At 56.2% G+C, this 24,294-nt stretch overlaps 2 protein-coding genes across 2 annotated transcripts; one reads left to right on the top strand and one right to left on the bottom strand.

Annotated features, from left to right (window-relative positions):
* The first annotated feature begins 449 nt into the window (after positions 1-449).
* LENG9 (leukocyte receptor cluster member 9) lies at positions 450-3,635 on the top strand. Its single transcript, XM_048832486.2, has 2 exons — positions 450-689; positions 916-3,635. Exons 1-2 carry the CDS (start codon positions 649-651, stop codon positions 2,216-2,218), a joined length of 1,344 nt encoding a protein of 447 aa, XP_048688443.2. The 5' UTR covers positions 450-648; the 3' UTR covers positions 2,219-3,635.
* Positions 3,633-22,508, bottom strand: LENG8 (leukocyte receptor cluster member 8). Its single transcript, XM_048832463.2, has 15 exons — positions 22,062-22,508; positions 17,930-18,101; positions 17,016-17,126; positions 16,655-16,768; positions 15,777-16,023; positions 14,387-14,522; positions 12,028-12,213; positions 11,492-11,806; positions 10,716-10,850; positions 10,089-10,374; positions 9,093-9,194; positions 8,093-8,161; positions 7,616-7,745; positions 6,926-7,133; positions 3,633-5,419 (listed from the first exon to the last, which is right to left on the bottom strand). Exons 1-15 carry the CDS (start codon positions 22,100-22,102, stop codon positions 5,257-5,259), a joined length of 2,415 nt encoding a protein of 804 aa, XP_048688420.2. The 5' UTR covers positions 22,103-22,508; the 3' UTR covers positions 3,633-5,256.
* Positions 22,509-24,294: the final 1,786 nt, after the last annotated feature.

Raw genomic sequence — 24,294 nt, 5'->3', positions numbered from 1 at the left:
CTGAGCGCCAGGACTCCTGGGTTCTCTCCCTGGCTCTGGGAGGGGAGTGGGGTCTGGTGGTTAGAGAGGGGAAGGGCGGAGCACCAGGACTCCTGGGTTCGCTCCTGCGCGCTGGGTGGGGTTATGGCTCAGACACAAGGCTAAAGGACGGTTATGCCTTATCTCAGTGTCCAAATGATGCCCCGTCCCATCCACAGTCAAGTTATGCAGGGGAACATTATTGTCGTCGAGGAAGTTGGCAAGGACGGGGCTGGTAACAGGGCCTGGACTGTGACAAGCAGAGCCCTCGGCTCTCGGCCTGGGAGCCAGGACAGGCTCGGGGAGCGAAGCGGGGTCTAGTGGTAAGCGTGTTGCGGGGGAGAGCCAGGACTCCTGGGTTCTCTCCCTGGTTCTGGGAGGGGAGTGGGGGCTAATGGTAAGAGCAGGGGTGGGGCTGGGAGCCAGGACTCCTGGGTTTCTTTGCTGGCTCTGGGCGGGGCTAATCAGCGAATTACACATTCACCATGGTTGCTCTTTGCCCCCTGCTGGAGGCCTGGGGTTTAGAGCCATAAAAATTTCACCGCCTTTCCCATCAGCCCTTGCAGCTCCCTTTATAGCCCTGGGCAAGTGGCCCAGCTGGGAGGGGCGTGGCCAAAGCAGGAAATCCTCATGCAGGCCTGGCTCAGGGACACCCAGCTCCTCAGAGGCAGGTAATTCCTGATCAATGCAGCAGGATCGGCCCCTGCAGCCTGCTCCCAGTGGGGACAGGCCGGAGTCCCTGCCCACCCTCAACCAGCCAGTCCCCTGCCCTGGGGTCGGATAGAAGCCAGCGCCCCCTAGAGGGGAAAGGCCCCTTGTCCCGTTCCAGATCGGGGCCTGCCCCCCAGAAAGGGGAAAGGCCTTGGCCCCTGTGCTAACTCTCTCTTTGCCTTGCAGACCGGACTCTGTTGACGCAATGGAGGGCCCGTCCGCTGCGGGAAATTCTGCTGCCCCCCCAGCCGACCCCACAGGGGGAGCCCCGGAACCGGGGTGCGATGGGCCAGGAGTTACAGATCCAGCCCCCACGCTCAGCCCCACCTGCCGCTTCTTCCTGGCGGGCAGTTGCCGCTTCGGGGCCCGCTGCCGGAACCCCCACCCCGGTGCCCCGCCTGCCGCCCCCCAGCCGCCCCCCAAATGCCCCAGCAAGAAGCCCCCCATGAAGACAGCCGGGGACGTCGTCTCCCGCATCCTCTGGGACCGCCAGCTGCCGCCCGGCGCGTTCACCGTGGGCCACCTGGATCGCTTCTCTGGCGTGCGGGAAGACGCCTTCACGGCCTTCTCCTGGGAGGACCTGGCCTCGGTTGGGCCGGAGGTGCTGGCCATACCCCAGCACAGGATCCAGTATTTCAAATACCGCGGCCGTGTAGTGTGGGACAAAGCCAGCCGGCTGGACGACGTCTTCGGCTCCACCGGGGGTGGCCGGACCATCCTGGAGGTGATGGAGGAAGAGGCCGGGCGCCAACAGGCCGTGGGAATGGGGGATGGTGGCTCAGCTGGGGGATGCTCGCCGGCCGGTGGAGCCGGGGTGCCAGAGGAAGCCGTAGCTCCGGAGAGCGAAGAGGAGGATGAAGATGCCGAAGCTGAACCAGGAGCCCTGAGCCGCCCCCCAGTGGCCTCGCAGCCCCCACGCCCCACCCATTTTGTGGCCGTGCGCATCACCAGCCCGGAGCTGCGGGGCTCGGTGGCCCGGCTCCAGGAGGCCCTGACCCAGGCCAACCCCGGCTTGGCCGAGTTCTGTGCCCCACTGCCCACCCTCCACCTCACCCTCTGCCTCCTCCGGCTGGACGGTGCTGGCGAGATGCAGGCGGCCGTCACCGCCCTGCGGGAGCTGCAGGCTGAGCACCGGCACCTCCTGCCGCCTACCCCGCTCCTGCGCTTCCGGGGCCTGGGCACCTTCCAGGGCCGGGTGCTGTACGCCGCCCCCGCGCCAGGCCCGGAGCTGGCAGGGCTGGCCCACGCCCTGGAGCAGGGATTTGTCTGCAAGGGGCTGACTGTCTTCCCGCTCCCAGCCCACGATTGCTTCCATCTCACCGTGGCCAAGATCCCGGCGGGTGGGGAGCTGAAGCTGAGCCTGCCCGCAGAGCCCCCCGGGGAGGAGCTGGGGACCCAGGCAGTGGAATCGCTGTGTCTGTGCCAGGTGGGCAGGGGCAGACGGACGGATGGGTTTTACAGCACCCTTGTGGAGCTGGATCTGTACTGAGGGGGTGCCCTACACCCCTCCCCAAATCCAGAGGAGCTGGGGCCCTACTGACCTTTCTATCCACCCCCCCAAATCAAAACTTGAGGGGAGGGCAGCTCTTCTCTCAGGTCCCCTCATCAAGATGAAAGCTGGGAGCTGGACTCCTGGGCTGTCCCCACTGCAGGGAGGGGAATGGGGCCTAGTAGTTATGGGGGCAGGCAGGGCTGAGAGCCGGACTCCTGGGTTCCATGTGCAGCTTTGGGAGGAGAGTGGGACTGAGTGATTATAGCAGGGGTGTTGTGAGCCAGGATTCCTGGGTTCCATCTGCAGCTTTGGGAGGAGCAGGGGATTGAATGATTATAGTGGGGGTGTAGGGAGCCAGGACTCCTGGGTTCTATCTGCAGCTCAGAAAGGAGCAGGGACATCTGGGAGCCAGGATGCCTGGGTTCTAGCCCCAAGCTCTGCTCCCCAATTCACCTTGCCCCCATGCATATAATCCCCTTCCCTGGCATCTCCCCCCTTTCCTAAACCCCAAGTCATTCACCCAGCCAGCAGCCTCTGAGGAGGGAGGTCCTAGCTGAGATGCAGGGCCCGGCTCATTGTACAACCTGCCTGGGGTGGACCCAGGGAGCTCCTGCCTCTGGTCCTTTGCCAGCTGGCTCGCTCCATGGCAAAGGGTCCCGCAACCCAGGCTCCCACCCAGCTGCTGCAGCTGGAAGACAGGGGGTTGAGCCCCGGTCTGTCCCCCTCACCCCTGTGGGTTTGCACATGTTGGTGGGAAGAATTTGATGCTCTTGGATCATTTTGCCCCACAACACGGACGTGTCTTTTCAAGCAATTTTCTCTACAATCAACGGCAATTTTCCCAGCTGCTTCCTCCCCTTTATACCCAAATCAGGAACAGCCCGGGTGAACCCGTACCAAGGAAACACCCGTTCCCAAGCAGCTCTCTCTGTGCCTCTCTCTAAATTCCAATCACTGTAGCTAGAAACAGTCTTTGGTCAGCGTGTGCAGACGATGAAATTGGCATCTAACCCGTTCCAGCCTCTTGCTACGGATAGGAACGGGCCGATCTGCGGCCTTTGCTGGTGCTAGCAAAGGACTAGACTAATGGCTCTCGCTCAAGCAGGAATTCATTCACAGCAGGGGTAGGGGCTTGTCTTCTACAGTTCAGACTCAATGATGACCAAAGATGCGGAGAGTCCAGCGGGATTCTCCAAACCAGCTTAGCACTATGAAGGTTAAGCAAGCCCGGCCACTTTATGCCACATTAGGCACCTGTCTGCATCTTTCAGCATCTAAAATCCCTTTGGAAATCTGGCCAGGAGCGATTTGCCCAAGGTCACAGGCACTAGGGAAAACGCCGGCATCCCAATTCCCACATGGGAGCCCCTGATCCAGTCTCAAAAAAATAAAAAGAGGACAGTGGCCCAAAGCATTTCTTCCTACGTTTGTCGTTTTTATTAATTTTCAATTTCGAGAAAAATACTCCTCAAAAAAGGAAGAGAGTTTCTGGAAAGAAAAAAAAGAGCATTTGAAATCCAGCTATTCATGCTGTCAAGTGCACATCAGAAAGTTACATATGTCCAACAAAAAGAAAGGAAGGGGGAAGGCTTGGAAGGAGAATGAGATGCTAAAGACTATAGAAAGAAAGGGAAAAAAAAAAGAAAAAAAGACAATTAGACTGTGGATGGGGAAAGGGGAGGGAATGGATCATTACCAAGTTACCTGTAAAGAAACTGAGGAAATGGGGGGGAAAATAATAAATAAAGATCAACTAAACTGAGCATAGACAAAAAAACTCCAGGACACAGAAACGGTGAAACTTAGACGTGACTGGAAGATTTGCTGGCAACTGGTTGAATCCATTAGCGGAGGGACGACCAATTCCCGGCAGCTGTGTGGTCTGCATCACCCCAATTCCACTCTCTCTCTACGTCAGGTCCCCCCGATTCTTACAATGTCTCTAAGCAACAGTCTCTGAGGCGGGGGGTTAGGCGATCAGGGCTCGATCTTTCGGCTTTCATTCTCCTCCACTGTGCTTTCGGCTCTTTCTTTGTTTTCTCTTTTTGCCCAGGTGCGCCTTTTTTTGGTTTGGCTTTCTTTCGAAGGCTGGCCAAAAAGCTCAAAAGCAGGGGTGAGAGAGAGAGAGAAAACTGAGACAACGTTAGTTTCAGATCAAGATGGAAATATACACAACATCCAACAAAGGATTTACTCTTTAAAAAAAAAACAAAAAAACCCCAACAATGTCAACAAAAGAAAAATCACAACCCGACCTGCTAAAGTTTATCATTAAAAAAAGTAGAAAAGATACTTTACAAAATACAATGGATTTCTCTCCTTATTTACATCATAGAAGGGTGGGGTTCTGTACAGCACATCCTGGAGAAATATACACAGAGAAATCACATTTCCAAGAAGAGATTAGCATTGCACAGAGGAAATGGTTTCCTTGGCTTTTAAAGTGCCAGGAGGATCTAGACAGTTCTGGAAAAGACTTCCAGACCGGCCGGCTCTAGACGTTTGCTTCCTGTGGCTAGGGTCGTTTAACTAGGCAGCCCAGCTAAGCTCTGGGTTTTTCTTTCCTTCCGGAGTTCACTTCCGATTGCTCCGGGCGGGAGGAAAGGAAAGTGTGTTGCGTTTTGTAGTTGATTTCTCCCGACACAATTTGCACAGATCGGCAGGGGTAGGGGCGGTTCTTCGAACACGGGCATGTGCGCGCCGAGCCGAAGACTGAGGTGGCACGGGCTGGCATTCACACTAGGTGAGGGCATTTTGCTGTGGAGGACAGGCTGCGTTCCCTGACCCTCCCCACCCCAGCGCCCCTGGAGAATGATCCGCTGGCAAGAGACTAAAGAAAAGCGTTAACATCGCGGGGCCCCTGCCCGGCACGCCATGGAGGAGCTGTCCAGCGGCCGGCCGTCTTACCCTCTTCCGTCTGCGGAGGTGCGTGGAGGCAAGGGGGAATGCCCCGGTGGCTGGCCTGTGGCACACACCAAGCCGCCATTACCCTTTGGTTGCGATTAGAGGGGGGCTTTGGAGGAGTGGGGGGTAGGTTAGAAGTTGGCCAGGACTGCTAAGCTCTGCCTGCAGTCAATCTTGGTTGCGTCGGTGCCTGTGTACACCAGGGACAGAGCGGCTAGGAAGAGCTGGCACTCCTCCGCAGCCTCGAAGGCCAGCTCGGACTGAACGTAGGAGACGGGGAGCACCGGGCGGAAACTGAAGGAAACAAAACGAAACAAATAAACAAAACCCACCAAGGAACGGGGGGAAAACGCAGCAGGAGGCAGGTTAGGACAAGTACAGACTGAACCGCCACCTAACGGATCTAGCCAGTACACCCCTCCACCTCAGAGCTGCCCCCCACAATGCCCTGCCTCCCAGGCCTGACCCCAAGCGACCTACCCCACTAGATCTGCCCCCCCGCAACACCCTGCCCCATTAGATCGGACCCCACACCGCCATTCCCCCCGGACCTGACTCCCGAACAGCCTGCACACACACTCCTCCCTCCGCAGCTCTGATCCCCCCAAGCCCTTCCCCGACCTGACTCCCAGGCAGCACCCCCGCAACGAAGATCAAACCCACACGGGTAGCTGCCTGCCCCAAACCACTAGCTCCCACCCATCCCTGCAGTCAGTTCAGTAGCCTGCACCCTGACAGCAACTATCCACATCCCAGGTCAAGCGGTGGGTAGCAGACACACCCTCCCCCTGCACCCATGCTCTTCGGGGGGAATGCACCCCACGCCTGTAAGGGGCAGCGCGAGGTCCCTTCTTTCAAGAGCAGGGAAGGCAGCTGCCATGGGGCCGATCTGATTGCTAGAATCTCCCTGTGTGGCCACTTAGGCCACTCCCAACCCTCCTCCCTCTCTAGCTTTGCCCTTGTCCCCCCCGCAACAGCCTGGCCCCCCCGCCTCCACCACTTTAGGCAGCAGCCTGGCCCCGGTGAATCTCAGCTGGAGAGGGAGGGCAGCTGAGCCCAGCTGAGCCTCCCTCGCTCCCCGAGGGAAACCCCAGCGCTTTCCCAATCAGAACGGAGAAGGTTTCAGGAGATCCAACCTCCAGAAAAAAGTGCCCCCGTCCAGCACCACGGCACCACCCTGATCCCGACCTGGGTGCTACTACTGTCAACGTAACGGGAACCCCTCCCCACCAGTCCTGTCTGGGGGCGACGGCACTAGGACACCTGGATCTGCCACCGCTTGGCAAGGTGCGAACCTGGATCTCCCATGAATTAAGCCCCCCACACCCTGAAGATTCGCTGCCGGGCTACAATCCCCTGCCTCAGCCCAAGCCAGGCCGGTCCCAGCTCCCTGCTTCGACCCAAGGGCTACACAGCATCTGGACACGGAGCAGAGACGAGTCCCTGACTACTGGCTGCGTTCTACTTACCTACCGGAGGGAGACGGCTACTCGGAACCAGAGGAGCTGGTTAAGATCATGGACGACTGCCCCTCTCCCCACCGACCTAGGTCACCCCCCCTACCAGCGTGGGATCCTTCCTAACCCTGGCCCTAGTTGGCCAATCGGACACAGCCGTACAGCGAGCCAGGAGACGACCGGAGGAGAGGTGACTGGATGCACCCACATGTCTACCCCAATTCGGACGGGAGGCGCCAGGCGCCTCCGGAGGACGGTGCTCAGCCAGCGAGGGGGCACCACAGCCCAGCCGCCAGGCAGGGGGTGGGGTTAGCGGGCGGGGCGCTCTCCCGACCCGACATACGTTTTGATCATGGCTTTGAGCGCCGCCTTCCTCTCCCGCTCGGCGAACTTGTCGATGAGGTAGCCGGACATGCAGGGCGCCTGGCGGTAAAGCCTGAAGAAGCGGTGGTAGTTGGACAGGGCCCAAGCGGCGCGCAGGGCCAGGGCATGGGCCACGCAGGAGTCCGCCTTCAGCTCCTTGGTCAGGTAGGCCAGCTCCGTGGTGATGTCTGCAGGGGAGGGGAGGCAGGCGGTTATTGCGGCTGGCCACAGGCCCGTTCCCAGCCCTGGGGGCACTGCAGAGCAGGTGCGGTCTCCTGGTACTGGCTGGGAGGCTCTCCATCTCGGATGGCCATTTTCATTGGCTCTTTGGGTGTCCCTGTGGGCTCTATGGCTCAGAATCCCTGGGGAGTCCTCCAAGGCTCACCATAGAGTGGCAGACTGGAGCAGGGTGATGGACAGAGTGGCACTTACACAGGCAGGCACTCTGGGGCCAAGGGGGGGGGACCCCACCCAAAGGCTGGGCAGCCCTGCTCTGCGGCCAAGGGCTGAGCTGTGGGGGGATGACACCACTCTAGGGAAGGGTCTCTATGGTTAGGGAATGTGGGGCCAGCAGCCAAGGAGGACTTATGCCAAGGTGGCGGCTCTGAATATTTACACTGCGTGAGCCTCCCCATCCCGTCCCCGGCCAGGGCCTGCCCAGCTCGCTCACCTCCGGAGTTCTTGGTGAAGATGTAATAGAGGATGCGGTAGGCGGTGAACTCCCCCACGTTGCCCGGCAGGTTCTCTGCATAGAGAGACTTGAGCTGGGTCTGGCACTGGTTGAATTCCTCATGATCTCCCTGGGGAGAGACGGGAATTCCTGTTACTGGGCCAGAGCCCGACTCACCCAAGGCGCATTGACAACGGACTGGGGAGAGAACCCAGGAGTCCTGGCTCCCAGCCCCCCACTGCTCTAACCACTAGGCCCCACTTCTCTCCCGAAGTCAGGGATAGAACCCAGGAGTCCAACTGGATGCTCAAGCCCACTTGCCCTTTTTTGCCCCCCTTACACCTGGCCCATTCCACGTTGCCCCCAACACTCCGGTTTTATCTCAGCGGACAGACATCCCGCCCCCGCCTCCTGACACCTACCCCCAACGACAGAGCAAGCGTGCAAGCGACAACCCAGACCCCACCCCCCCCTCACCTTCTCCAGCGCTATCCGGGCATGGGTTTCGTACACCTCCACCGTGAACTCCGTGCGGATGCCCTGAACCTGCATGGAGCAGGGGAGAGGGGTTACTCCAGACACAAGCAGGGATCCCCATGGGACGCTCTACAGCCTGCATTACCCAGGTTGGATTCGAACACAACCCCCTCCCCCAGTGATGACCGGCCTGCCACCAGACCGTCCCATGGAGCCGCTTCTCCTGTACTGAGAGTGGCAGAGGTCAGGAGCCTCCGCAAGGGAATCTCTGGGGCTCCCAGTAACCCGGCCGACGGAGCGGCTGCCACCTTAAGAGCTCTGACTAGCTGCTCCCCCCAGGGGTGCCAACAGGGCAAGCCAGCGAGGTGGGCAGCTCCAGAGAGCGAGGAGAAGTTAACCCCACGGCCCAGGAGTCAGCGCTGGTGGATCCAAGGGCCGGGAGGAAGAGTTTGTGTACACAGAATATAGTGATACAGCAACGCACAAAGCCTCCTGTCTAGGAAGGGAGAATTCCTCCCCCGACTCAAGACAGGAAGTTGCTTGTAGCTGCCACCAATTTTGACTGAAGTCAAACAGCAAGTGAATGGTACGGTTGGATAGAGAACCCAGGAGTCCTGGCTCCCAGCCCCCTTTGCTCTAACCACTGGACCCCCCTCCCCTCCCAGAGCTGGGGAGAGAACCCAGGAGTCCCAGCTCCCAGCTCTAACCACTAGACCCCACTCCCCTCCCAGAGCTGGGGAGAGAACCCAGGAGTCCCAAGTCACACCATGTCTAGCCATTTAGGGCTTGTCTATATTGAGAAGTTAATCAACACGGCTATAGCAGGAGAATGATCCAGTGTGACCCTGTGTAGACACCCAAGACTGGAGTCACTATTCTGTGTCCAAAGCGACCGGTTTCCCCGCGCAGAGGAGCCCCCAGAGGAAAGGGCTCTGCCAAGACCCGTATTTGCAGCTCCACTCCCTGGGGACCCCTCCCGGGAGAGGGGCCGGCAGCTCACCGTGAGGTCCTGCCGGAGCGATTTCATCTGCTCGCAAGCGAAGGCATAATCCTGCTTCTCCTTCCAGTGCGACTTCACCATGGACAGGGATTTCTTCAGCACCTGGGAACGCAGAGCACCTGGGTGAGCAGGGGACGCGCGAGAGCGGCAACGCCCAGGGGACAGCAGCGCCCTCGCTAGACAGGACGGTGTTAGAGCCCTGGCTGCCACAGGGGAGCGGAGCCTCAAAGCGCCCAGCCCCAGCGCTTCACGAGACAGCAGGCCACGAAGCCAGGCTGGCCCCCGGGCCACGAGCAGGCTGATGGCTGCTTTGGAGGGGTGTGCCTTTGGGGGTGATGACCATAGTGCCAGGGGCTGCCCAGACCTCTACCCAAGATCAGCCCCCCATGCCCAGACCCCAACCAAGATCCGGGGCCCACCCTCACCCTGCACAGACCCCAACCCCAGGATCCAACCCATACCGACCCTGCCAGGGCCTGAGACACAGTCACACCCCCTCCGACATAAACCCATCCCCTATGCTCCTCCCAACCCCAGATCAGGGCTCACTATTACAGCAGGCCTCCCCCTTCCCACACACAAACATGCCATGCAAAATTTGCGGGTCCCAATCACGCAGTACAGGCCCAAGTTGAGACCAGAGGCCCAGCTTCCATATGTGGGGTGCTGCCTAGACAGAGTCCCCATGCTGGAGTATGGCATAGACAAAGCCTGGGAGGGGAAACTGAGGCAGGAAACAGAGAAGTGACTTCCCCTCCCCCACCCCCCAAGGCATCTTGGACTCTAGCCACTAGCGCACAATGGCACCAGCAGCTTTCACGGGGCAGAGCATTGGCTCCTCGCCTTGCCGGATCACCAGATACCCTCGGAGCTGTGATCTCAGCTGGGACACCCCCTCGGCTCCCAGCATTATGGTCCCCTCTCCAATCCCATCTGGGGCCCCTGGCCTGCCCCGGGGCACTACAGTAACCCCAGTGGAGGCTGCCCGGCACTCACCGAGACAGGCCGGACGGTGGAGGGGTCAGGGGCGCACGTGAGCCGCAGGTAGTGCTTGGTGATCTCCTGACAGGTGCCCATAATCTTCAGCTCATTCCAGTCCAGGCTCTCCGAGCCAGCAGGGTCCAGGCTATTGATGGACAGGATGAGGGGCTCCAGGCGCAGCTTCTTGGAGTGGCCATGCTGGAAGCGGGCTGCCCGCCGCTGCTTCTTGAACTCCTTCTCGGGGTCCTCGTAGTCCATGGCGTTCCGCCTGCGGTTGCGCTTGGAGGGGCCCTGGTCATGCCTGAAAGGGACGTGGCCGGGAGGCCCAGCTCAGCAGCCAAGTGGAGGGGGCAGCAGATTTGCCCAGGGTCACATGGCAAATCTGTGGGAGGAACTGGGATAGAACCCAGGAGTCCTGACTCCCACTCTGCCCTCGCTCTAACCCGCTAGCCTCCATTCCCCACCGAGAGCCCAGGAGACCCCAGGAATCCTGGTTCCCCATCTGGGCTCAAACTCTGCTTCTTTGCACACCGAAGCCACAGACCAACCTGAAGCTAAGCCAGGCTGGTCCCGACCCCCAAGAGTCCCCCACCTAACCACTTCCTGGCTGGCATGCCCAAGACCGGTACGCAGCGGGGTTACCTTTTACCCCTCTGCACCCTCATGCGGCCCCGGTCCACGTGCCCCCCTCGGCCGCGGTTTTTTGGCGCGCTCCTGCGGCTGGCCAGACGGCAATCGGTGCCGGAGAAGGAGCTGTCGGAGTCCGAATGGGAATCGCTGCCCGAAAGAGGCAGGGTTAGAACACAGCAATCCTGGTGCCCCCCCGCCCCGCCCCAAGAGCCAGACCACCCCTGAAATTAGGCAGGGAGCAAGGGCTCTTCCCCAGCTGTCCCCCCCGCCCCGAGTCTCCTGCGTGGGGGGGTGAGAGCTCCCCCTGAGCAGGAGAGGCACTGGGATGCATAAGCACTTCTCCCCCACTCTCAGAGCAACGGCTCAGGCTCTCCGCAGACTCAGGCAGGTGTCGCCGTGCCGGTCACACTGGGGTCCCATTTCCAGTGTTGTCTCCCCACCCACCAGGTTAACTTAGCTTTTAAGTGTCTTGGAGGGGCCCGAGGGGCTGAGCCAGCATGGCGTCAGGGATACCAGCTTGGCTAGGCCTCTTGGTCTGATCCAAGAAAAGGCCGGGATGGGGAATACCAGGCTAGACAGGCCCAGGGGCCTGATTGGGGGAAGGGGGAGGACGAGGGGGCCAGGACGCCAGGTAGGACAAGCCCCCGGGGTCTCATCCTGTCTCTAATCACATCACGCCTTCGGGGCCTAGCTAGGGCTGTCTGAGGGGCTCAGCCCTCAGGTATCCCAGGTTGGTGATGACTCCCCGAGGACTGGCTGGGCCCCCGTGTGGCCCCGCAGTCCCCTACCTGCGCCGGAAGTGACGGCTGGGCGAGCGAGAAGACGAGCGGGAGCGGGAGCCAGCGCTGGAGGACGAGCTGTTCTCCTTCATGAAGACGTTGCGGTTCCCAAATTTGGTGGGGAAGCTGTTCCCTCGGGCCCGGCCAGCCCCGCTGCCCCCCCCGCGCTGGGACTGGGAGCCCACCGTGCTGCCCCCACTGCTGCCCCTTTGCTGCTGCTGCTGCGGCGACAGGACGGAGGGCATGGGGCCCCGGGGAGTGTGAAGCGAAGACATCTCCCAGCGCTTCTTCTTGGGGCTCTCGGCCGTGCTGTCCCTGCCCAGCCTGGAGGGGAGGGCACACGTTACAAGAGAGGCCGCTGGGGGTCAGAGCGTTGCTAGTGTTCGCTGAGGGAGCCTCAGCTCCCTGCCTCTTGGGGGGCCGAGATCACCCCTGTTTTCCAACAGCGCCTACTCCTGACAGTATCTGGAGAACCCAGGAGTCCTGGCTCCCAACCCCGCACTGTTCCGCCCCCCGACCCTCACCCCGCTGGCACCGTGGCTCACCCCGGCAGCGGCTCCCTGCTCCAGTCGATGGTGTAGGCCGTGCCGTCTTGCAGCCTGGCTTGAAGCACCTCTTTCAGCAGCTTCTCCGTCCGATCCTTGTCCTCCTCCGACTCGCAGGCGGTGAAGCAGCGCTGGACGTACTCCTTCATGTCCTGGGGCCAGTCCTCTGGTTTGCCGGCAGACGAGCTGCCGGGGAAGGACCAGAATAGAAGCCATACGTTAGAGACCCAAGGTGAGCCACTGAAGCGGGGTTTGGGATGGGAGATAAACTCCTGCGGTCCAGGACATAGACCAGCTCCTAGCTGATGGGACTTATAGATCCTAAGATGGGGCAACCCTAAGATAGATCATGCTAGATGTTTCCAGAAGGTGTGGGTGTGACATGACGCCCCATATTCTTCATAGAGATATGGTCATGATATGGAAACAGTATAACTAAGGTATGTTCTATGCAACATGGGTCATGTGAGGTATCATGAGAAAGGCTATGATTTACTGAATATGATTATCCTGTTTGTATGCATGGATCACTTCTGTATCTGAAGTTAGGAATACCGACTATGTAACAATTACAACTGTGTGTAAACCCAGGGAATGCCCGCCAGAGAGTACGCAAACAACCTGGATGGGCCATTAGGAAGGACAATAGGACTTTGAAGATACTAATCTCTTGTCTTCCAGAGAAGTTTCCTGGGATGCTGCTTTGACATTACAGAGCCAGGTGATCATGTCACCTGGTACTAGGCTCCATCTTGGACTTCTAGTGTTTTTCCATTAAGAGGGGATGGGGGTCAAACAGGGAAACAAAGGATTCCTGCCATATGCAAATCCTATTTAAGGCTGGGAAGTGAGTTAATCTTGGTTCTTCTCCATTGCCTCCCTGCCCAAGAAGGAAGACTGCTGAAAACACCTGAAGAAAAAAAGGAACTAAGCTGAGGGGTGGGGCGGCAGGGGCTGAGCCCAGGCGAGAAAGGTCTGGCCTGTGAAAAGAATACCTAGAGATTTAAGCTGCAAGCAATGCGGTTTATCTGCAAGAAACTCTGCAAACTGCTTGAAACAACAACATTTAGGGTGAGAAATTATTATTTGTAGCCAATATTCTTTCGTGTATTAAGCTTAGTTTGCGTGTTTTGTTTATTTGCTCAGTAATCTTATAGATTCATAGATATTTAGGTCTGAAGGGACCATTATGATCATCTAGTCTGAGCTCCTGCACAACACAGGCCACAGAATTTCACCCACCACTCCTGCAAAAAAACCTCTCACCTATGTCTGAGCTATTGAAGTCCTCAAATCGTGGTTTAAAGACTTCAAGGAGCAGAGAATCCTCCAGCAAGTGACCCATGCCCCAATGCTACAGAGGAAATCTGCTTTGTTCTGTTTGCTAGCTATTAGAATCACTTACAATTTACTGGTTTCAGAGTAACAGCCGTGTTAGTCTGTATTCGCAAAAAGAAAAGGAGTACTTGTGGCACCTTAGAGACTAACCAATTTATTTGAGCATGTGCTTTCGTGAGCTATAGCTCACTTCATCGGAAAGCTCACTTCATTGGAAAGCTTCACGAAAGCTCATGCTCAAATAAGTTGGTTAGTCTCTAAGGTGCCACAAGTACTCCTTTTCTTTTTACAATTTTCCTTTTTTAGTTAATAAACTTTTTTGTTTATTCTAAAACCCGGATTGTGCAATTCATAGATCTCTATACAGCACAAGACAATATAATTTCGGGTTTACACTGCACAGGGTGTGTGCACCAGAGTGCTGGGCAATTCCCTGAGCCGAGTCTTCCCATGCAGAGCTGATTGCAGACTGTGTGTGATTCTACACCTGGGAGTGTCCCTACCCACATGCGTGTGCGCAGGAGGCCAGGGTGAGGCCAGGCTGGTGGAACGGGTGGGCCCAGTGGGACCCCAGTACATCAGGTGGCACCCTGGAAGGGGGGTCCAACCCATCACAATGGGAAGTATTGACCTGTTGGACAAGGAACTGGGAAGCCCCCAACTGGAGTCCTGTGTCCCATTTCGGGCACCCATGGGTTTTTCCCCTCATAGGTTCCAAAGCCAGGAGGCACCGTTGTGATCACCTAGTTGGATCTCTTTAACACAGACCAGAGAACTCTCTGGAAATAATTCAAGGAAGAGGAATCCAAGCCAGACGGGCAGAGAAGGGCTGCTAGGACAATCAGGGAGCAGACAGCTGATTTTATGAGAAAATTTTGCCCACAGGGAGTTCAGGGGCAATGCTGGAATCTAACTCAGCTGTCACTCCCGACCCTGCGTCGCTTCCCCCTTTGTAGACCATCCACTTCCCTTAGGCATTGTGAGCATGACTGACGGACTGGGAGGGGAGCGAGACACATACCCTTGGTTGTGATGTTTCTCTGAGTTCTGCTGTGGCCCGAAGTTGCAGTGCTGGTCCGAGGTCCCAAAGTTCTGGTTCGTTAGCACAAAGGGGCGTTTCTGGATGTTGAATTTCAGGCCACCAGCTCCAGGGGCTTCTGCTGGGACAAGAGAGAAGTTTACCGGATGGCTTGAAGCAGGAGGTGAGTTACAAGATTTTTAAATCCTTGGGTTTGAGGGACTCACTCGAGATCAAGCCCCAAAACTAGATACATGGGACCCCAACATCTGTCGGACTTGATTTAAGCCAATCCACCATCTCTCTAATTTTACTTGGAAACAGAATCTTCTTCACTTCCTGTCCTGAACTGCTACGTTGTCTTGCTGTGCTGATGGTAAAACCCCTGTATAAACAGCCCCACATCCCATCCCAGAGGTGTCTTCATCTCTGCATTAGGTGAGGGACCCTGTGTAGCCAGTCCCACACTCCACCCTAGAAGCGACTGCATGCAAACACAGGGCAAGCAATACTGACTTCTCACAGGAGGGGAGATGAGTGCCTCTAGAGAGAAGGCAGAAGCCTAATACACTTGATGCTCCTTAGAGGAACGTCTCCATTGCGGAGCACGCCCCCATGAGGTGGGAAGGGGTATTACTGTCGTTTGACAGATGGGGAGCAAGTACAAACTGCTGCTATGCTCTGAAGAGCTGTGTAAACAGCTCTGTGTTTACTACCTCTTGATTTATAATCGCCGGCTCATTTACAAGTCAAGAGATGCTTTTCCTCATCACCAGGGCCACAAACTTCACCTGGGCTCTGAAAGTTACGCTGGGCCCCAACTCTCACCTCTCACCACCAGTAAAGGGTCAGCAACAGGAACATTATTAACAGCTGGGATGTTGCGTGAGCCAAAATACAGTCCCGCTCCCGCTGCCAGAGCGGGGCTGGCTCTGTGCTGCCAATGGGGATGAGCGGCTGACCTGAGTCAGGAGCATATGCAGATGCCACAGAGAAGATGCAAGGCTTGGGGCTGGCGAGTTACAGTCACTTCCAAGGAGCTGTGCTGAGAGACCCACTCCAGCTCATCCAGCCACTCGGCCGAGGAGAGCGAAGTAGAGCCCAGGAGAGCCCGATCACCAGTCTCCCCCATTCCATCCCCCTTCCTGCTTTAATGCCTAAGAATCGCCCAGAGCTGGGAACAGAATCCAGAAGCCTTAGCTCCCCATCCTAGCCACCGGAAAGTGCTCTGGGTTCTGTTCCTGCCCCCTCCCCACTGCTCTAACCCACCAGACCCAGGGGTATGACCCAGGAGTCCTGGCTCCCAGCCTCCCCTGCTCTAATCCTTTGATACCCCCACCCACCCAGGCCCGGTACCCAGGAGCAGCCATTTGCACCCAGGGCCAGGACTCACGTTTCATGCGGTTCCACAGCGGCTGCCCCTTCTTGGGCTTGGGCCCCTCTGAGTAGGCGTGCTGGCTGTACGAGGCGCCAGAGTTTTGCTGCAGGTGCTGGCCCCCCGACGAGCCACCCTGCTGCTGGCCCATGGCGCCCCCGGGGTGGCTGCCATGCTGCGGAGGCGGCTGCGGGGGGGTGGAGGTGGCCATCTGCTGCTGTTGGTTGGGGTAGGCCATGCCTTCCTCCATGCCAGGGACCGGGGGCTGGAAGGGAGAGAAAGACGCTCTCAGTGGAGGGTGGCACACGACTGTCCTGCACAGGTTTCAAGGCCCGGTGAGAAGCAGATTACGGGGAGAGGTGTAGACAAACTGGCCCATCCCCACTCCCAGATACACCAGTGTAGCCCCACGGCCTTCACGGGGCAAGGAGGGGGAAACTGGGCCAACAGCAATTTTCAGCCCGTTGTCTTAAGAATTGGGGAGCGGCCAAGGGTTACAAGCCCCTGGCTCAAGAGGAAAAGTCTCTAACTCAGTTTCTTGTCTGCTGCCATACACCCAGTCCCTGTGCTCTATCCTGCTCACTTCCCAGAGCTGGGGAGGGAACCCAGGAGTCCTGGCTCCCAGCCCCCCACTTTAACTAGACAACACTCCCGCCAAGAGCTTCAAACAGAATCCAGTGATTTCTCACTCCCAGTACCTCCTGCTCCAACCCCCAGAGAACACTGCATCTGAGCCAAGGACAGAACCCAGGTGCTCAAAGTCCTGTTCTAACCACTAGGCCACAATCCTGATGCGACACCTGGCCCCGGGCGGGAGGAAAGAACCGAGCGCTGTCCAGAAGGTCAGGCACCATGACCCCTGAGCACTCTGCGAGGGCTGGGACATTAGGACCTACCTGGCTCATGTTCCCTTGGTGCTGGCCCGGACCTTGCGGCTGCTGGGCTGATGAAGAGGAATAGGACCCTGTGACCCCGTACTGGTTGGGGAAGCTGTAGCCTGGGTAGACGTTCTGCAGAGAAGAGCCCAGCCCCACAGAGTCGCATCAGGACACAGCACTTGGCAAGAGTTGAACAAATGCTGGCTAACCCCCCCGCCCCCCCAAGACATTAAATGCCCCCCACATGTCCTGAAGTCAGCTCCCACCACCCAGCACCTCTCATGAGCTGATGCTAAGTCACTTAGCAAGAGATGAGCTGGGGCTCGAACCCAGGGCTCCTGAAAGGTCACAAACACAGGGCCGGGGCTAGATCGCTCACCATTGGGTAACAGTAATTGTAGGGGTATCCGAAGCTGTACGGCTGGTACCACTGGTAATACTGTTGTTGCTGATGCTGCATGGCGTTTGGGTCGCCTTGCGGAGACGCATACTGCAGAGAAACATACGGGACCATCAGGAAAGGCAGTGACGAGGGCGGGCAGACTGGACCCCATTAGCCACGTGCAGGGCTGCAGTTAGTCCTCCACTGGCTATCCCAGGATGCACTGCACCGGGTACCAGACCTCTGGATATGAGCTGCTGCTGCGGCAGCAGGGGATAGCAACCCAGGGGGTCCCCAGCATGCACAGTAAGCGCACACACACACGACATGGTCGACAGACGACGGTGTCTAAAACCAGCGCGTGGGCACCATCCAACTGGGACTGTCAACAGACTGGAAGATCACTGGGGGGCTTGTTGTTCTGGGTTTGTACAGCAGCTCACACGACAGGGCCCTGATCCATGGCTGTGGCTCCTGAGGGCGGTAGCCACGTAGATAAAGAAGAGCGAAGGTGTCCAATCAGCAAGGTATAAAAAGCAGTCATCCCAAGTGGTCTGAGGTGATTTGTGGGACCAGATGGGGCCTCTGCAGCACTTGGGGCTGGCCCTACACGAGACAGTCCCTGCTCTAGAGAGTCTGACGCTCTAAATGGACAAGACGGGCAGAAGAAGGGGACTGGAGGGTACGTGACTTCCCCAGGTTCACCCAGAAAAGCCAGGTCTCCCAAGTTCCAGTCCTGCGCTCTACTGACTAGGTCACGCCGTCAGCCCGAGTCACGTAATGAACCAAGTGAAATGGCATGGAAATTAAACCTTTGATCCTTCTCTTGGGTGCTGGGGCAGGGTAAGATCTCCCAGCACGCTGGCTCCCAGGAGACCAGAACCCCATGAAAAAGCAGCGGGGCCTGTTACCTGCGTGTTAGCCAGTCCGTTGTTGGAGCCCTTGTTGGTCCCAGAGGCAGCGTTGGCTTTGCTGATACTAGCCAGTGCCTGCCTGGCTTTCTCCCACTCAGGGTTCTCGTGTGCCTGCCCCTCCATGCTGTTTTCCCGGGCCGTGCTGTTCCCTAGATTGTACTGGGGAGCCCTGGACGTGTCAAGAGAAAGATGAGAGTTACGCCTGAAGCCTGGGAATCCCTCTGCCCTGGCTGCACAGGTAAGGGTCAGCCCCAGGCAGTCGAGGGTAAAGCAAGCTGCAGTTTAAGCTAAGAGCAGAAGGGAGGCAGGAGTGCCACCCAGAGGATAAATACAGTGATTCTCTTGGCAGTCACCGTACTGCACACACCTCATCTCTGCCGCTGTGCCCTCCTCCTCCACTCTAGGGTCTCCTCTTCACACATGGTAACTAATGAGGACACACTATGATGCTTATCTGCCCCACCCTCCCCTCCCCTTCCCGCTGTAGTATCTAAGCGCCTTGTAATCTTAATGTATTAATCCCCACAGCAGCCCTATGAGGCTGGGAAGGGCTATTAGCCCCATGCTACAGAGGGGAAACTGAGGCACAGAGAGGCTAGGAGGGAAAGGAACCCTAATCACTAAGTCCATCCTGCTCTGGGAGTCATGTCTCCATGACCCCCCCAGCCAAACACAATATGGCCACTAGGAACTAGACTGAGATACTTCATTTCACACAGATCACCAAACTGCCAGAGGGGAGAAGCCTTCACGCATGAGATCCAGAGTCAAACTTAGAAGTGGCTAGCTCTGTCCCTTACTGCCAGTCCCCTTCTCCATAGGAGAACCTGGCCTACTGTGAAAGAGGCGCACATGCCCAGATAGCCACACCAGTCTCACTGGGACTATTACACTAGATGCCTAGGAGTGACTTTATGACGACACAAACAAGCTTTCGTCTTCACAGGTAAGTCAGAGGGTAACGTTACAGCGTGTTATACCTCTGGCCTTCTCACCTGCATTTTGCTCATTAATCCACCTGCTGCCAGAAATACTTCTATGCATCGAACCTCTGAGTGACTTTTAAATAGCTGTCAATTTAGGTTTTTTTTTTTTTAATAAAAAAGGAATCTCTAAAAAATATAAAAGAAGCATGCTTCCTACTTCAAAATTACATGGCTTATTTTCAGTTGTCCAATATCTGGCAAGCCCCAGGTCTTAGAAAACTCCCAAATGAACTGTGAAGAAAACTATGCAAAGTCATCTTGCTTGGCCAGGGAGAGGATATTTTAGGAAGCTGAGTAGAATGCCCCTAAATGGATCAGATTTCATACCAATTTTGTGTCTCCTTTTACTTATAATGAAGTGTTTAAGAGGTTTTATGGTAGAAATTCATGTCTTGTCTACCCAGTTCGTTCCTGGAAGACTCTATGGTTGACTGGATAAAAATCAAAGATTATTTTTATGAAATCAGATTTTTTGATTATTTAAATTTTAATAAGGTTTACTTTTTAAAAATAAACCTGTTTAAAAGGAAATCTGAATTTAATACAAGATATGTTAGGCCTAAATAATTAAAAAATAAAATTGCTGAATCCATGAGCGTCTACCAAAAAACTTTGAGTTAAAAGCTGCTTTTCTAGATAAAGAAAGAATCCGGGGGGAAAAACAAATAACTTTTGACGTCAAACTTTAAATATATGGCACAATAGTAATAACTAAGCAATAGCTCATTCACCTTTTTCCAACATACTAAAATTTACAATTAATAATCTGAAAATATAAAGCTATATTATTGTTTAAATAAGTGTATATAGATACACTGTACATCCAAAGATAGCAAAAAGATATACCTCTACTGTAAAGGTGCTACATTTTAATGGTTATATCAACCAATGAGAATACACCTTTCATTAGAAAATAACTGAAGTACAAATGGAAAAGTTGATTTAAATCGATGGTTTAAATGGAGGCTTTCCACTTGGTGAATCAAATCGTGCTTTATATCTATTCATCCAGCTGGAGAACTAGCAGGATTATGACATCACCGGTACCAAGGTGACATGGGGAAAATTAAGTCTTTGCAGGATTCTAAGCCAATGGGAAGGGGAAGATCGTCAGACTCTCTTTCCAACACTGATTTAACTCAAAACTGATGGTCAGGAGAAAAGATCTCTTTGAATCTTTATCCAATGCACCATTCTCTTGGTTTCATAAAAAAGGTTTTGACCCACATCATGATGCAGCACAAGACCCAGTGGCTGGAATTTAAAGCCAAACAAATTAGAAACACAAATTTGTAACTGTAAGGGTCAGTGGCCAATAAAACAACCTCCCACAGGTTGTGCTGAATTGAATGGTATCAATTCAAGACTGGATGCCTTTCTGAAAGATGCTTTCTTAGTTAAATGAAAGTTATTGGGATCAGTACAAGGGGAATTAGGGGAAATTCAATGGCCTGTTAAATGGGAGGTCAGACTAGATGATTTAATGTCCCTCCTGGCCTTAAAAGTTTGCTAAGCTATGGTTCCCTTGCCTACCACATAAACCTCCCCCTCAAATACAGGTAAACCCCAATAAACAGTTAATGGTAAAGGAGAGATTTCTTTATACATCACAAAACAAGAAAAAAAAACACCCTCAGTTTTCCTCCTATCCCTGACAACCTTTAAAACCCACAACACCCTGGCATGCAGCAAAACGGTTCACACATAGTTTTGAGGCCTTTAGAAAGGAACTGAAAATGTGTGGGTCATTTCCACTCCAGGAGGGTCCCATCCTGCAATGAGCACAGCGTGGGGCCCCCCCAACAAAGTTGACAGAGGACCCACATGGGCCAAGTGGTTTTGCCTGCGGAGAATTCATTGCAGAACTAGATCTCAGAACTTCACAGTGCTAAACCCAGCCATGCAAATCACGAATGTTACGCTTAATACCAAAGTCAGCCAAACAACATATTTGACTAACACTAATTTGACAGGTTCTCGTACTAAGGCGGTCTGTTTTGTGCTGTATTTCTAAGCCTTTCATTTAATGTTTCTGACAGAGAAACCACCCCCTAAAATTATGTGAAATCCCCAGACCACTTAAAAGGTTTTACTGCCACTCTTTAGTGATGAGGCCATTAATTTGCTTCTGGCTTCCTTGGTCACTCTGATTGGCTCTTTCAGATTTGTGCTCAGAATTTTTATCCCCACACTGTCAGTACTAATAAACGTTTCACCTTACTGAAGCATTTAAAGGGGCTCACCCATCTACTCTAGTCACACTTGACATAATGAAGATGCAGAAGACTTGTTTAGACACAAAAGCTGGACCACTTTGATACCAGTAGAATTAAAGCCGATGCATTAATCTTCCCAGCGTGGATACAATTATCAAGGTGTTTATACTGGTACAGCTCATGCCCACATGAGGGAAATTAGCTATACTGGTATACCTTTATACTGGCGTAGCTGCATCCACTTTAAGGCTTATACTGACATAACTATTTCAGCAATATCAATCGTGCCCCTAATGGAAACAGCTATACCAGTACAAAATCTGTGTGGCTTAACCCACCAGTCCTCCCTCCAGCATTTCTTCACGCCATTTTCAAATGCCATGAGAAAAGATGGGCCTTTCTATGCTGCAGTATAAAAAGAGCCTCAACAGGGTCAGGGTCCCATATAGCCCGTGGTAACTCTTGCCTTGAAAGAGTCAAAATTCTCTTCCAAGTCATTTTAAAATGATAAGTACACAAGACGAGGACGATCCTGTGCGCAGTTACTTCAGAGGAAGGAGCACAGCCAGCCGCTGTGTCCGGCTCACTACAATACACAGAGAACAAGGATCCATTCCTGTCCCTTCTGAGTCACTAGCTCATGGTCTGAAATAGAAGATTTCTTTGTAGCTATTTGGTGACAAGACGATCCAGCCCGGCTAACTAACTAGGGCATGTGACAGCCTGGGAGAATAAGGGGAGCTTAGTTTGCTTTAGGCCCATAAATCTGGGCTTCTGTCAAATGAAGACAGTCACTGCTAGAGACACTTCACTGTTTCCTCTAATCCCCTTCCCCGCAAATACGTCAACACCATGCACACGAAGCAGCAGTGTATTAACGAGCAACCTCTACTGTTCCCACCCAAGCACCCAACATGCAATGATCACCATTCAGAGGATCGCTGGTCGCCTATGTTGGTCGCCATCATGCAGTTGCTGGAGGAGGGGGGGAATCTGGGATTATAGCTGTCGCTCCCTGACCCAGCTCCGAAGACAGAACGCAGCACCCTGGGGTGGTGCCCCTCTCTCGCAGCCTCAAGTCTGTGCCTTCCGGGTGCCTCCTTGGGCAGGAATCCAGGGGCGCCCCCCTTCGCTCCGTATGGGCAGCGGGGGGCCGGCTCGGGCTGCTGGGTGCTGGTGTGGGAGGGCAGGAACTCAGGCTGCCCAGCCCCACTGTCCAGGGCAGGAAACCGAGGCCCCTTCAGGTCGGGAAGCCGGCAGGGCGTGCGTCAGAAAGCTCCCCCTTCAGTCACAGCCCTCTTACGGGTGCAGACCCCCCCGCCCCCGGCTTGTTCCTCAGCCCCTGGCGACGGGGCCTGACCAGGCCTCCAGCCCCTGATTCCCCTGCAAGCCTCCCTGCCCCGCTCCTCCAGGCCCCCCTGGCTCCTGGCACCCCCACCTCTCAGATACCCCCCCTCCCTGGCCCCCACAGGACCCCCTAGCTCCTGGCACCCCCCACCTCAGCCCCCCCAACTCTCAGAGACCCCCCCTCCCTGCCTGGCCCCACCAGGCCCCCGGCTCCTGGCACCCCCCACCTCAGCCCCCCCGACTCTCAGAGACCCCCCCGGCCCCCACAGGACCCCCTGGCTCCTGGCACCCCCCACTTCAGCCCCCCCGACTCTCAGAGACCCCCCCTCCCTGCCTGGCCCCTCACAGCGGCCCCCAAGGCCTTAAGGGCCTCGTCTCGCCCCACAGCCCCCCGCTAGGCCCCCGAAACCTCCGGGCCCCCGAGGCCGCACCCAGGGCCCTGCCCGCCCCGCGCCGGCTCCCCTGGGCCTCGGGCCGCGCCTCAGGCCGCGGGCTCCGCTCCCGGCCCGGCCTCGGCCGCCGACGTCCGGGCGCCGCGCGCTGCGCTGCGGGGGAGGGGCGGCGCCGGGGGGGTCTCGCGCGCCGCGCTGGCTCCGTCCCGCGCTCTCAAGATGGCGGCGGCGGCCCCCTGTTTTTTTTTTTTTTTTTTTTTTTTTTCTCCCCCGCCCGCTCGCGTCCTTCCGGGGCGCCTCGCGCGGCACGCAACGTGACGCACGCGGAGAGGATGGAGAAAGAGAGCGAGAGCCCGAAGTTCAGCGGCGGCGGCGGGGTGACGTCACGACGCAGGGCTCTTCCCCCGCCCCCTTTCCTCTCCTTCCGACCAATCGGGAGGGAGGAGCTGGGGTTAGATTGGCGAACAGGGCGGAGAGGCGGGGCGCGTCAGGAGCAGCCAATGAGAGCAAAGAGGGTGATTGCCCGGGGAGGGATGGTGGCGTAGGAGGGACATATCCCTTCAAAGGCGGAAGCAAGAAAATGGGGGAGGGGCTCCGAGCTAGGGGTCGCCTGGGTTCTCTCCTCAGCGCTGGCAGAGGGGGGGAGTGGGGTCTAGTGGTTAGAGCAGGGAGCCAGGACTCCTGGGTTCTCTCCCTGGCTCTGGGAGGGAAGTGGGGTCTAGTGGTTAGAGCAGGGAGGGGAGGGGGCTGGGAGCCGGGACTCCTGGGTTCTCTCCCTGGCTCTGGGAGGGAAGTGGGGTCTAGTGGTTAGAGCAGGGAGGGGAGGGGGCTGGGAGCCAGGACTCCTGGGTTCTCTCCCTGGCTCTGGGAGGGAAGTGGGGTCTAGTGGTTAGAGCGGGGGGGGGCTGGGAGCCAGGACTCCTGGGTTCTCTCCCTTGGTCTGGAGGAGGGGAGTGGGCTCTAGTGGTGAGGGCAGTATGGGCTGGGAGCCAGGACTCCTGGATTCTCTCCCTGGCTCTGAGAGGGAGGTGGGAGCCAGGACTCCTCCGTGTGATGGTGGCTGACCTGGTGCCAGCCTTTCCCAAAGCTTTGGGCCTCAGCTGAGCACTGCCACATTCATTGCTGGAAACGTCCCACTCCCCGGGGTGTCGGGAGGGCTCAGCGGGGTGCTAGGCTTATAACACCGTGTTTAGACTTGATGCAAGTTGCTGCCAGCGTTAATCTCACTTTGAATTTCTTTCTCCAAGTTTTTGCTTCCTGGCTGTAATAAAAGGTTTGCTCTGGATGCAAGGTGCTGCCTGCTGCAGGGATCGGCCCCTGCCCATCACCAAGGCTGGCGAAACACAGACATCACAACACAAAAACGTTGCTAATTGCCCCGTGAAGAGGCGACCTGCAAATCTGCTCGTCCCAGCCGCTTG

The sequence above is a fragment of the Caretta caretta genome, chromosome 23 (assembly GCF_965140235.1).
Source record: "Caretta caretta isolate rCarCar2 chromosome 23, rCarCar1.hap1, whole genome shotgun sequence".
NCBI classification, from domain to species: Eukaryota; Metazoa; Chordata; order Testudines; family Cheloniidae; genus Caretta; species Caretta caretta.
Note: the sequence above shows the minus strand (reverse complement) of the source record. Positions and strands in the feature narration are given on the sequence as shown.

What these genes read in the sequence shown, in the direction of transcription:
- LENG9 (XM_048832486.2), top strand. Translation starts at nt 649, where the DNA reads ATGCAGGCCTGGCTCAGGGACACCCAGCTCCTCAGAGGCAG. An exon ending in ACCCAGCTCCTCAGAGGCAG is followed by an intron (nt 690 to 915) that starts GTAATTCCTGAT and finishes TTTGCCTTGCAG; the next exon opens with ACCGGACTCTGTTGACGCAA.
- LENG8 (XM_048832463.2), bottom strand. Translation starts at nt 22,102, where the DNA reads ATGATGGCGACCAACATAGGCGACCAGCGATCCTCTGAATG. An exon ending in GACCAGCGATCCTCTGAATG is followed by an intron (nt 18,102 to 22,061) that starts GTGATCATTGCA and finishes TGACACGTCCAG; the next exon opens with GGCTCCCCAGTACAATCTAG. An exon ending in AGCCGTCACTTCCGGCGCAG is followed by an intron (nt 10,851 to 11,491) that starts GTAGGGGACTGC and finishes TCTTTCGGGCAG; the next exon opens with CGATTCCCATTCGGACTCCG.